Source organism: Thermobia domestica, chromosome 1 (genome assembly GCF_964235325.1).
Source record: "Thermobia domestica chromosome 1, izTheDome1.hap1.1, whole genome shotgun sequence".
NCBI lineage: Eukaryota > Metazoa > Arthropoda > Insecta > Zygentoma > Lepismatidae > Thermobia > Thermobia domestica.
The window spans coordinates 294,856,531-294,870,769 of record NC_137454.1 but is presented as its reverse complement, the minus strand read 5'-3'; the positions used below and the strand labels follow the sequence as shown (position 1 = coordinate 294,870,769).

At 35.5% G+C, this 14,239-nt stretch overlaps 1 protein-coding gene across 1 annotated transcript in view; it reads left to right on the top strand.

The window, feature by feature from the left end:
• Positions 1-373: 373 nt before the first annotated feature.
• Positions 374-14,239, top strand: part of LOC145661498 (muscle-specific protein 20-like) — a 97,667-nt gene continuing 83,801 nt past the window's right edge. The window contains exon 1 of the mRNA XM_081726815.1: positions 374-487. Coding sequence (XP_081582941.1) covers positions 464-487 — 24 coding nt within the window. The 5' untranslated portion in view covers positions 374-463. The remainder of the gene's footprint in view (positions 488-14,239) is intronic.

Sequence of the window (14,239 nt, the reverse complement as noted above, 5' to 3'; positions counted from 1 at the left end):
TATTGTTGATTTGACGTCTAGTATATGTAGCAACTCGAAAGAATTTAACTATTGAAACAAAATAATAACCATTCCATATCAAACAAAGCTTCAAGGAAAAAACATTGAGCACTATTCGAATTTATGGTTCGAAATGAAAGTCTTTATCAAATATTACAATCTTGTGTTAAAAGTACATTGAGGTTGGAAAAGCAAATAAAGTGCCTCAAAGTGGAATATATAAATAAATTAGAGATGAAAGAAAATTCCTCGAAAGATAATTTAACCTTGTTTTACGGGTAAGCTCGTAACGCAGATTCGATTCCCTTCTAATTCGTTCTGCTTCTTGGTCTCTTCTTACAGGACCTTAAAGTTTGACCTAAAATGGTTACGTGAATATTAGTTGTGGGTTCCAGCCTGAAGCTGGTGGCCTCCTTGACTCAGTCGCCGGAAAGCGAAGACACCGGAGGGAACTGCTTGCAAGATGCCTGGACGTCCATTGTGGCAGGTGAGTGCGTGCTACCATACTTCATGTTCCGCGTTTGCATTTCGTGTGCCTTTAGCATCAGCCACCACATCTATAACTTCACGTTATAAAAAAAGAGCCCTGCTCTTCAACCGTTACTGCCGTCATTTTTTTCGTCAGAGCTAATTCCGTTGGCTGAAGAATATTTTTGGCACGGTGATATGGGTGTGTCCTTTGAGAGGGAGGGAAAAAACTGTTTTGAAGAAACTGTGGTTTGTCGTGTTAAGTGTCATGTATGCAGCTCCTTAACAGAAATCCCCATTTCGGCTCAAAATATATGTATTTGGTGTATGTTCGTGTGTGTTTGTGTTTTAGTGTTTCCAAAGAATTAACGTTTCTTATTTTATTGTTTTAAATTTCTAATATTATACTCCAGCTAAGAAAGTTCCACTATCGAACAAAAGTAGAGTAAGCAATAGCTGCTAAGCTCCTGAACAGAAAGTGACAATTTTAATTTCCAAAATCTATCGTTAATTTATTACTATTTTCGATTTTGATAGCAGCGCAAGGGATTACCAGCACTGGAGAACATATTGAATATAATGAGTTCGGGTGACTGAACTTTTATTGTAGCTTCTTTTCATGAATAATTAGGAAAGAATATTTTTTCTGTGCAATGCTGAATATTTCAATAATCAGACAGGGGCACTCCCACGGGCGTTGGTCCACCGGGTCCAGACCTTTCCCCAAACTGCATAACTCGTCAGACGTTTCTACGATTTCTTAAGAAAACAACGATTGTTCTAGAAGCGAAATGTTTGATATACCTTAAAAAACTTGATCTATTCTTTCTTTCCTTATAAAGACAATTTATTATTCTTGCTGAGATTATAGGTGACTACTTTAAAATTACTTATCATTTTATCGAGTGTAGAATAATATCAGTTCACTACTATCTGGATATAGTGACTATTTCTGGTGGACCCCCTAAAAACTTTGGACACCCCAATATAAATTTCTGGGTGCGCACCCATACTCATATAATAATAATAATAATAATAATAATAATAATAATAATAATAATAATAATAATAATAATAATAATAATAATAATAATAATAATACTCCGTAGCTATAGCCCGTGTAACGTTATGGTCAGCCAGATGATACACTCTCAATTGACAATGTAAACTTTTTGTAGTACAAACCAAATTCCACCACCATCATTCCTGGCTTTTAAGAACAGAGTTTACAATCCCATAATTCAATTAGCTACCTAATTGCCTCAAGACACTGTGTCAGCACCAAAAACTATATAAACCTTGACCACATCCAATCCAGATCCAAGCATACCAAAAGACTTGTAGCTAACCATCAGACTGGAAAGGACCTAATAATCAGACTGTTAAATAGGATGATAACAATATTTTACAGATTAAGAGATTATTGACTAGAATCAATATCTAAACTATTTTGTCTAAAATAATAGTGAATAATTAAAAAATAGTTTATTTTAGAAAATAACTAAAAATTTTACGATCCTCCCTTTAAGACAAAGCCATATGACTTTGTGTTGGACAACATCATGTTCTTGGGTTTTCTAAGGATTTTCCCGTTTTCTCCTACATTCACATTTCACCAATTCTTTCTTAATCATTCATTTTCATTGACCATTAATTTCCTTTAACCTACAAGGCATAACCATAAGACCATAAACATCTCATTTCATTTTATTTCCCAAACAAGTTAAGGAAGCAAACACTACAGTGATAAAGTAAAATTTATTTTAATAAATAAAGTAACTATTATTAGGATCATACTAATGGGCCCTGTGAAATTGTAATATTGGTAGTGCGTCCATTCGTCCGTTATTACACACGATATCTCTTGAACTAAAGATAATTTTTTGAATTCTGTTTTATTTCAATAGACAGTTTGAGCGATTAAGCTCGACCGAGTTCTTTAATGGAATCAATTCACTAACATCTTCATAAATTGCAGTGATTTTAATGGTGGCAATCCATATATGGATTACTGATCGCTTCAACTATCAGGATAGATTCACTCATAAATGTAACTTCGCATACTTCTGTTAATTGTCTTCACCAAAGTCTATTTGAAGTAAACCTAGAAGTAAGAGTTCCCTTTGTCTCTAGTCTTTCTCTCTCTGTCATTACTAGTAATGTTAAGAACTTTTTGTGCGTAAGTAGCTACCTAACATTTCCATCTTTACTGCGAGAGAAATTAGTTCCACTCTCGGTGAAGCAAGCATGGTTAAGATTCTATTTTAAACTGCGTTTACATGTCTCAAATGTTTTCGAAACTGAAAATGGAGCGTTTAAGTTAAAAAAAAAAAAAAAATAAGAAAAACATTGTTGACATGTTCTTACAAAAATTACATCTTTCAAAAATGATGAAGAAATTAAAATAAATATGAAATTTGCATTATGTGCTATACAATGTTACGTTAAAGGGGATTATGCTGGCAGGGTTGAAAGTTCGTGTCATAACCGTGAATAATGCAGCTGGAATTGTGATATTGTATAGCTACTTTATTCACTTCTTTTGAAACTCTATAAGTTGTCCTCTATACAGTAGCATCATTTCAGGTTTTGTCAGGAACGGGGGGGGGGGGGGGGGAATTGTCCACCGTCTTAAGTGTTTCATTTTTTAAATTAGTATATTAGTATACAATTTATTAAAACGGGGTAAAATTAAAATTCAGGACGAGGTGCAATTGCCTTTCCTGCCTTCCCCAAATGACACCCATGTTTCCATGTTGCTTCAAGTTCTCCATATTGCTTTCAGAAAAATTCATAATCGACGTTTCGTGACAGTAATCACTTCCAGATGTGGTGGATAGTTAGGTTGATAGTAATCAGACGAACCAGTTCCGGAGTTTGTACGGAACGATCAAAATATTAAAAGCCTTATTCCACAATTCCAGCTGTTTGCATTACTTGGTAGACAGACGTATTGTTCCGGGAAAACAGAACTTGATTGTTCAGCATTCCGCGAAGCTGTTGCTTGAAAATCTTTTTCAAGTTGGTGACTAATCATTTATAGTATTTTGCATTCTTTGCCTTCAGGTGTTCCGCTGTATGAATATGAGTAATACGCCATTCTGATATTAGATGAATGATGCAAAAACCTTACTAACTGCCTATGGAGCTTTAAGCCTTTGCAACGCTAAAATCTTGAATGCTGAAAATCGATCATCCATTCTTTCGTCATCGGATTGTAGAAATATGATGAAATTTCGTAAATCGTTTCTGAACGTGCAGGGTCGTCAATTGAGGAGGAGAGGGTGTAATGGACAGGGTTGCTCCTTCTGAGTTTGAGATGTATTTTAATTAATAGTAATATTCTATAGTATGGTAATATACTGATCAAGAAAATGAAGCGATTATTTCAACTGCTAATTAAACTTTAAACGCCTAAAGTAGCCATAAAAGGTCTTATATATATACAAGATTTTAATAAACTATACCGACAAACTTTAAGAGGTGATTCCTCACATCAAAATAAGAGAAAAAGTTCATATGGACCTGTGGCGAAAAGTACATAGTTTCAGAGCTAGGGCTGTCCAAAGTCGCGAAAAACCCAAATTTCAAGAGGCCCTATTTCGAATTCGAGAGACTCTGGATGGTGGTCCTTATCAATGTAAAGGAAGTCACGCATACGGAATCCAAAAATTCATATTTCATTTTTCATTAATGTTCAATGGGTGTACAGAGTATTCCCTCCAGGGTGGAATTCACAGACATGCCATCAACGGAATTTTAAGATATGCTCTGATTTTATGATTGGTCCAAAGTAGGCAAATGATAAGCCTTGATAGCAGTGAACACAAAATCCTTTGGTGCAATGTCGGAAATGTTAAGGATCGTCAGCAGCACCGTTTCTCGTACTCGGGAAAATGCATGCTGCAATGTTTTCTTTCACGCTTATAAGTGACGAAAATGTGAAATATACTGTGACGAAATACATCGCATCACACATTATTCCGAACATACACACGCACAAAAAAAAAATAAAATAAAATAAAATAAATAAAATAAAAAATAAAAAAATAAACAAAAAAACATGGAGCTACCGGTTCCTAACACTTCCGACTTCCTCCGAAGCATTGGACGTCCATTGTTGTTAAGGTTTACATCCTGCCTACTTTGTACCCTTCTTGAAATCAGAGTGTTTCTGAAAACTCTATTGAAAACATATCTGAGAATTACAGCCTGTAGGAAATACCCTCTACATCTATCGACAATTTATGAAATGTGCACTTTTGGATTGTGTATGCGTGGCTTCCTTTACGTTCATAAAATCCATCATCCACAGTTTCTGGAATTCGAAATAGGATCTATTGAAGTTAAGCTTTGTCGCAACTTTGGACAGCCCTAGCTCTGAAACTATGCACTTTTCGCCATAGGTCCATATGAACTTTTTACCTTATTTTGATGTGAGGAATCATCTCTTACAGTTTGTCGTATAGTTCATTAACACCCTGTATATACACAGTGCGTTCCACGAATAACACTAAGGCCCGTCTCCTGAATCAGATACCCCACCGTTCAGTGGTCGGGGCCCCGGATTCGATTCCCGGTTGGAGAGCTTTTGAAATTTTAAATGTCCTCGATGTATCTGTGTTCGTGTCCCTGTCATTCAACGTTACTGGAAATAACTGTGAAACGAGTATAACTGAGTAGAAAATAGAAACATGTTACGGAGATACTTTCGGTGAATCAGAAAAACAAACAAAAAGGTGGTTTGAGGCACCAAGTTCGAGTTAAGAGGAGTGCCAGTTAAGAGTTCGAATCACTCTTAAGACCATTTTCTTCTTCATGTACTTGCGTGTTTGTATATATTTTATGTTTTCTAATTTAAATTTGAATTCTCTGGACTATAGTATTTTATAATTACCGAAATCAGAGTGTCTCGTCGTTATTAAAACATTGGAATATTAAACACACGAATTTTGCTACATATACTTCATATCGAGTGTTTCTTCCTCTTACTTAACAGAACAGTCTTAGGGTAGAGGCGTGGCATGAGCATTCATTTCATCAATTAGGGGTCCTGGGTTCGATTCCTGTTGAGGTAATTTAAAAATATATCATTTACATATTGATATTGATATATATTGATATTTCTGACGTATAATAACATGAAAATATTCAATTTCTCTCAGCCTTAGAGTTGAAACGACATCTTTACAGGGGAAATGCTAACAGCATGTCTACAGCAACAGACGTCACATGTGTTGATTCGTACTGTCTGAGAACATGACGTGTTTAGCAAACAATTCATGAATACATAAGGTTTATCTCTAGTATGAATTATAAATTGTCATCAAAAGTAAACGTTGTTTCCCAGCAATAATGGAATTTTTTCTAACTTCTTTCACTATTAATACTACTGTTAGAAATAATCATAATAATATTTACGTTCGCCATTTCCAACACGCTCCACATATACGTTCAACCAAAATTTTTAATGGAAACTATTCTTTTCTATATTCATATGTATATTTTGTTAAAATATCAATAAAACACATACATAATCCAAATTCGTTTACCCAAAGAAAGGGCGTTACTATGCATCGTGATGAAGACAAATCCTACTTAGTGTCTGTAAAGCCGTCCGAAGTTTCGATCTTTTATTTCGTCCAGGAGCTGACACCCTTTTCCCCCTTTTTTCCTTCCAGACGCTAATCCTTCCAAAATATCTGTTATAAGGCAATTCATCTTTAGACAGTGTACAAACCAATTTCTTTTCCTTTTTACTATCAAATTCAGTATGCTTATTTGCATTTATTTCAGTTTAATTTGACCCATCCAAGTATCACTGATTATTTAAAACCTGGAAATTTAAAACCAAGAAATCTTATATTTGTTTTGAACTAAAAGTAAACAAAAATGCAATATAAGCAGTAAACGCAAATTTTAATATCAAATCATAACATTTGCAATTTACATATGTAAAAACAAGTACATTTTAATTATTCCATCATATCTTCATATTGAAAAATAAGTAAAACATCTGAGGCTGAGTTTCGAACTTTAGATCTTCAAGTTTCACAAGTTCTTTACTAAGACTGAGCGCCTCAACACGCTTGGCTACTGACAGCACATGTATGGCTTGTAGCTAGTGTCAATATGAAAAACGCAGGGAAAATGCAATTTCCTCTGTATAGATCTGCAGGAATTGTGACGGATCTAGGCTTACTTTTGTAGACTTAGTCTCTGAACGACTTTCCAAGTTTATGTGAACAGGAGTGTACCACTGAAACAGCCCGAAAATGTTCTTAATCTTTTGGAATAGGACGTAATATTGATGTCTGAAATCTTCAGTAATATTAATAGTAATAATATAGAAAACAAATTCCGTATGAGAACAGATTGTATTAAAATCTGTAAAATCGCCACTAACATTAGGCAAAAGTTATAAAATAGTTGGGATTGGAGAGAAGTGTCCGGACCACCAGGATATACCCCCTGCGTACGTCTCTACAATTAGCTAAATGTTAAACGGGAGGTTTTCAGTAAAATTTCATGTAGAACGTAGGGCTGCTGAACTCACGAGAGCCCTAAGAGAAATTATGTTTTTAAGTTTTACGTTCTATAATTTTGCAGGCTAAACTAAAGGAGACATCGATGTTGAGAGTGAAAGGAACATGAGAATGAAGAAAGTGCGAGGAAACATAACCCAGAGAAAACCTATATACACGGCGTTTGTCTAGCACGTCCACACTGAGTGGATACTGGGATAGAACCTGGGACACAAGCTCCAGAGCTGAGCTCTCTAAGACTGAAACAACCATATAGAAAGTGGTTAACCTTTCTGGAACAAGGTGAACCATTAAATTCCCAAAACTTCAATAATAATAATAATAATAATAATAATAATAATAATAATAATAATAATAATAATAATAATAATAATAATAATAATAATAATAATAATAATAATGGTTTTAAAATTTTAAAGTTGTTCTAAAATTAGGGAAAACTTACAGAGAAGTCGTGATTTCGGGGAGCGGTTCCATGACACACCTCTGTAGCTACCAAAATATTAAACGAAAGTTTCACTAAAGTTTCATGTAGAAAGTATTCTACTGTATGTTTTAAGTTCAGTAACTGTAATAAATATAACTGAACATGAGTGAACAGTAAGGCATATAATAAACTAACTTTTAGGACATGCAGAAGTAATTATAAAAGCTTTACTAGAAAAATACCTACGCAGTCCATAATTCGATGAGCTTCGAAATACAAAGTAACAAAATAGCATATAAGATTCAATCTACAGAAAAAAAGTTACTTAATGAATGGACATACATTATTTACAGAAGACGAGAAATTTTTACGATACTTTTCGTCTCGTCTCGTTTTTCATCTACAGAGCGAGACGATAATTTCAGTTAGTCTTGTCCCTTGTCAAACGTAAAATGTTAATTCTCGTCTCGATTTTGTTTGTCTTGTTTTAGAAACGAAATAAGAAATAAGAAACGAAATAGAAACGAATTCCTGTTCTCGTGGGCAACAGTAAACAAAAAAGCGGAATATTCATGCCAAATGTGACGTTTTTGCATGTAGTATAACCTGAGCGATAATGAGCTCCTAACTTTTCATCTTTTACGAGATAATAATAATAATAATAATAATAATAATAATAATAATAATAATAATAATAATAATAATAATAATAATAATAATAATTATTATTATTATTATTATTATTATTATTATTATTATTATTATTATTATTATTATTATTATTATTATTATTATTTGAATTATTATTGATAATTCAAATTTTGAAATATCCAAACATTCAAATATCGTAAGATGATAAAACATGTGTCATCTCCGACCAATTGCTACCATAAATTCTAAAGTAAAATAAAATATGTTTACACGGTTGTTTCGATCCGAGAACCTACAGATTACTGGCGAGCGCCTTGAGCACTGAATCAGGATCACTACGCACTAAATGTTTTGTATTTAGTGTGTTTAAGTTAGGTTTCTTTGCCTCCACTCACAAATTTCTCCGTAATTTTTCTTCGTTTCAAAAGTTCTTTCGCAATTTTTTTTTATAATAAGTCAATAATATTTTGCATAGTTTATTCAGTTACTTCAGTTTTTCCTAAACCATTGGTTCACCATTTTGTGTTTTGTCTACACCAAACTAGAGGTATGACAGATTAAATTCTCATAGTCTGCATTTAGTTTCAAAGCAGTCTCCATTATTTGGTAAAGGACTTATATCCATCATGATACATAGGGCGAGGATAACTTTCAAACCAGAACCTTTTTAAAACGTGGTGTTTTCGCATTTTTAGTGATTTGTAACTCTGAGTTTTCCAATTCCGATCCATGCTAACTAGAACCTGTTTCTTTCATTGGAGAGTAGGAGTAACCTCATAAATTTGTGACATGGTGTTCATGTAATTTCCATTGAACAAAACTGTACATTATCCACTTTGCCAAATGGAGGTACTACGAACGAGTGCTTGAACTTAGAAGTCTGACAACACTGGTTACATGTTGAGCCAAAGTAAAGATGGGGGCTACTGCAGTCGTAACAGATTTGGCGCTGTGACCTATCCAGCGTGCGTTTCTTTTCTTTTGAAATTGAAAATCAGAAAAACAGCAGCAAGAAAAAAGTTTTTTTAAAAAAAAGCTAATAGCTGAGTTTAAGGGAATAAGACTCACTTTCACCTTCTGGAAATACAACGAGAAAATCGATATGAAAGCCCTAAGTAACGCAAAGGCATCTTAGACAGTGTTAAAAAAACGTATCTGTATAAGAATGGCTATTATACTGTTTACGAATTTGATGATACTTCAAAAAGGGAAAAAAGTATGGTGATGATACTTTATTTTCAATTAAGGAAGTTTTGTGTCACGAAAACCTTCTCATCGTACTTGTAGCTACGATATACACACAGCTCATACGAAACAAACAAAGAACCCTCTAATTCTGAAGTACACGGAATCCTAATAATCGAGTTTGATATTTTAGAAATGAAAATTGAAATCTTTAAGTTTTACGTCCCACGGTTAAGCCAGTTAAGCTAAAGGAGACGGTAATGATGAGATATGAGTGAAATGGTGGAATGAAGAAAGTGGGAGGAAACGGGAGAACACCGAGAAAATCCACGAGCACGGTGTTTGTCCACCACAAAATCCACACGGTGCGTTGTGGGATCGAAGCAAAGACCCCAAGCACCGGAGGTGAACGCTCTACCGCTAAGCCACCGCGCCCCCATATTTTAGAAATGCATTCGCGCTTTTCGTAATATTAACTAGTGTATATTTACTTTCCAGCAATTAAAGGAATGAATAGATTTTCTGATGAAGCCAGGAAAAAATAAGAGGACAAATTCGATATTTCACTGGATTGTATATTATTTTTGGACTATCATCCGTCTCTCTTCATGTGGAGAGACTTAATAGCCCACTGCCAATCTTAGGATTAGGAACTAGATTTCTGGTCTTTCAGTATCTTTGGCCATATTAGCCCGTCACATATATGAAGAGATCCGATCACACGCCCAGGAAATTGGAGAGGAAGAAAGGAATGTGGAAGGAAGGATGTGGGATGTTATGTACCATCCCGGAATTTGTGTGGTGTGAATGGGGAAAACAGATGAAAACCTCACTCAGGATGCTGACCTAAAAAACCTGTTACAACTTTGCGACTCAGTGTTCCCACCGGGAATCGAACCCGGGACCGCTCGCACCAGGGACGATAGCGTTAGCGACTACGCTACTCGGGATTACCACCGCCAATCTAATGGTAGTAGTGTTACCTACAAGACGATATTTATCTCTTTAAATTCGAAACGAGACTACAGACATGACAGTTCTCCTTTCGTTTTCGAGACGAGAGAAAAAGTTTCACAAATGTTGTAGGAACACTAGTTCATCTAAGTCTTAGATCTCAAACATTGGTTAACCTTATATGATTCATCGTATAAAAACTGTAAATTGATAAAGCGATTGTACAAGTGCGATGAAGAATGTTTATTAACATTTCAAAATGTGCAAGTCATTACTCAATATACACCAACAACAAATAAATATGGTTTAAATGTTGTTACTTCATCCTGCAGGAACCTCTCATGATACGGATGGCTTCTGATAACTTATAAATGAAATTAACAAATATATCACACATAAAGTTTAAACTTTATTTTACAATATGAGACGAGACGAGACGAGACGAAACTTCGATGGGATACTCTATGGGTTATCACACTACTCTTATACTTTAACAACTCTCTACACTCTCTGCTAGATGTATGACTGACTCGTACACTCCAACAACTCTCTACTTCATCGATTCTTACTCTTTGGGTTGCCACCGCACTGGTAGGTCGTGAGGAAATGTTTTGCAGATTGTGAAATTGGTGAATCAGGTTACGCGTAACAGTTCAGTCTGGTGAGTTAAACATTTTGGGGGATTTAATTAAAAGATGAACATTCTGAAATTCGAATGAAGAATTAAGTAATTCATATCACTTTCCTATGTATAACTGGGTAAAACCGGATCCCATTCGTGGATTCCAATCCGAATCAAGTACAAAGACTGCGGTGACTCAGTTGTAGATCGCTCACTTCTGGTGAATGGGGTTCCTGGATTGATGCTAACTCGTGCCAAGTGGAATTTCTGGTGGACAAACATCATGTGCGATGGTTTCCTCGCAATTTTTGTTCCACATTCAATTAGAGCCTTAGGAGTTCCTTACCTTTAAAACCTGACTTATTACTGTCGGGGAATAGCCACAAATAGGAAATAGTTGAGTTGATTTTGAGTTTAACGTCCCTTTCTGCATAAAAAAATCATTAAGAGAAAAGGACACGATGGGGAAAGTCTATGAAAGGCAAAGACCACTCAGTGACCACCATCTGAAAGCATCACTGGGTGCAACCGAACCAATGACTCGAGTCGATTCATTGAATTAGCTTATTCATCACAGCTTATCTGAGCCGATTTCTCGATGAGATCCAATACAAATGAGCCATGAGCTAGGTTCGGCTTGGCTCAATTGTGCCAACTGTTCATGCCAGCCAGGTTGAAGCGAGCAGTGAACCGAGATGCTCCAAGCATTGACATCTATAATACTGCTAAAGAAATAAGAACTCCTTCTGAGGAATCCCTGTAATGGGTGGATTAGTTGAGTTAAATGTCCTTTTTCAGCGCCACTGCTACATGCGGCAGTATCTACTGTTAGGGAGGATCCCAATCACTAGTCAGGTTTGTGTTCAAGGCAAATATTTCCACCGGGAACCGAACGCAGGATCACGAACACAAAAAGTACGTTAATTAGTCATCCGACCACAAAAAAGTACTCCCTCCGGTATAGTTTCATCCACGAAACGAGACGACACAAGAAATAAGGTTTTTTCGTCTTGTCTCGTAAATGTTGTCGAAGTTTCGTCTCGTCTCATATTGTAAAATAATGTTCAAAATTTATGTGTGATATTTTTGTTAATTCCATCTATAAGTTATTAGAAGCCATCCGTATCATGAGAGGTCCCTGCAGGATGAAGTAACATTTAAACCATATTTGTTATTGGAGTATATTGAGTAATGACTTACACATTTTGAAACGTTAATAAACATTCTTCATTGCATTCGTACAATCACTTTATCAATTTATAGTTTTTATACCATGAATCATATAAGACTAAACAATGTTTGAGATCTAAGACTTAGATGAACTAGTGTTCCTACAACATTTGTGAAACTTTTTCTCTCGTCTCGAAAACGAAAGGAGAACTGTCATGTCTGTAGTCTCGTTTCGAATTTAAAGAGAGAAATATCGTCTTGTAGGTAACACTACTACCATTAGATTGGCGGTGGTAACCCCGAGTAGCGTAGTCGCTAACGCTATCGTCCCTGGTGCGAGCGGTTCCGGGTTCGATTCCCGTTGGGAACACTGGGTCACAAAGTTGTAACAGTTTTTTTTAGGTCAGCATCCTGAGTGAGGTTTTCATCTGTTTTCCCCATTCACACCACACAAATGCCGGGATGGTACATAACATCCCACATCCTTCCTTCCACATTTCTTTCTTCCTCTCCAATTTCCTGGGCGTGTGATCGGATCTCTTCATATATGTGACGGGCTAACATGGCCAAAGATGCCGAAAGCCCAGAAATCTAATTCCTAATCCTAATCCTAAGATTGGCAGTGGGCTACTAAGTCTCTCCACATGAAGAGAGACGGATGATAGTTCAAAAATAATATACAATCCAGTGAAATATCGAATTTGTCCTCTTATTTTTTCCTGGCTTCATCAGAAAATCTCTTCATTCCTTCAATTGCTGGAAAGTAAGCTGGGAAGTAAATATACACTAGTTGATATTACGAAAAGCGCGAATGCATTTCCGAAATATCAAACTCTATTATTTCCCGGAAATCCGGAAATATTATGATGCCGTGTATTTCAGAATTAGAGGGCTCTTGGTTTGTTTCGTATGAGCTGTGTGTATATCGTAGCTACAAGTACGATGAGAAGGTGTTTGCTTTTCATTCGTGACACAAAGCTTGCTTAATTGAAAATAAAGTATCATCACCATACTTTTTTTTTCCTCTTTGAAATATTCAAATTCTTAAACAGTATAACAATATAAAAGTTTTGATTTGTCTCCCATCGATAATATACTCCTGTTTCTAACCACTGGAAGGTTTACTTATGTAAGTATACAACATATAATAACACCTCTTTCTGCTATTATTTTATGTCTTGAATCAGGACTTTTGTGTTCTTTGAGAGTTGTTAGACCTGTAGTTTTGAGAAATGGCGTGGTAGTATAAAACCGGGACGTCAACAGTTGGACAGAACCGGGTAGTATCCCGTTTTGGCAACTTATTTCGTAACGTGTGTGCGGTTGAATGTGTTTGTTTCATTTACCGATAGACTGTTAAAGATAAATAAGAATCCTTCATGGATTATGTATATATAATCAGAATATTCATTTTCATAAATTATGTATAAAATATTACATTTTCAGCAACTTTGTTAATATACCTTAAAATGTGATAAATGCGCACGCAATTGAAGATCAACAACCTACTACTCCTTTTGGAAAAGGGAATAGAGACCTAGTCAAGGCGTCAACTTTGAGGTCAGATACGACATCATTGCTGCAAAAAACGGCTGAGATACAAGTCGAAGATCAGCCATCTTGTTACTCTCCGCATATTATAAGACAGGCTAATGAGTCTTCTTTTGCAATATTACCAATAGAATTAATGCCTCCTCCAGTGCAACAAGGCTCACGAGTTGTGAATAAATTTAACAAGAGGCAAGGGAAGACAGTAATTCATACTTTGTCCCATTACAAGCGAGAATTAGAGCAAGAAGAAGCAGAAAAGGCTAAGAATTTAGAAAAGAAAAACCAAAAGCGTAAACTGTTCAAGGACCTTGAGTCAAAATCTGTCAAAACAAAATGAAAAGGAAGCCATCCATAGAATTCAAGAGTTTAAAATCAGATGAAGATGACGAGAAAAGTGACGAATCATGTATCTTTTGTAACGAATTGTATGCCCAATCTAAATCTAGAGAAGGTTGGATACAGTGCTTTAATTTAAAAGATGGGCACAGGAAGCTTGTAGCAATGCAGACGAACATGATGAAACTTTTGTGTGTAATTTTTGTTCTTAAACTTAACAAGGGTGTGAGCCAAAGCTATTTTTTCTATGTTATTAGTTTTATGTAGTCTAGCCCTCTATATTTTCTATACTTTTTAAGCTCATATAATTTTCAATTGTATTCTGAGTTA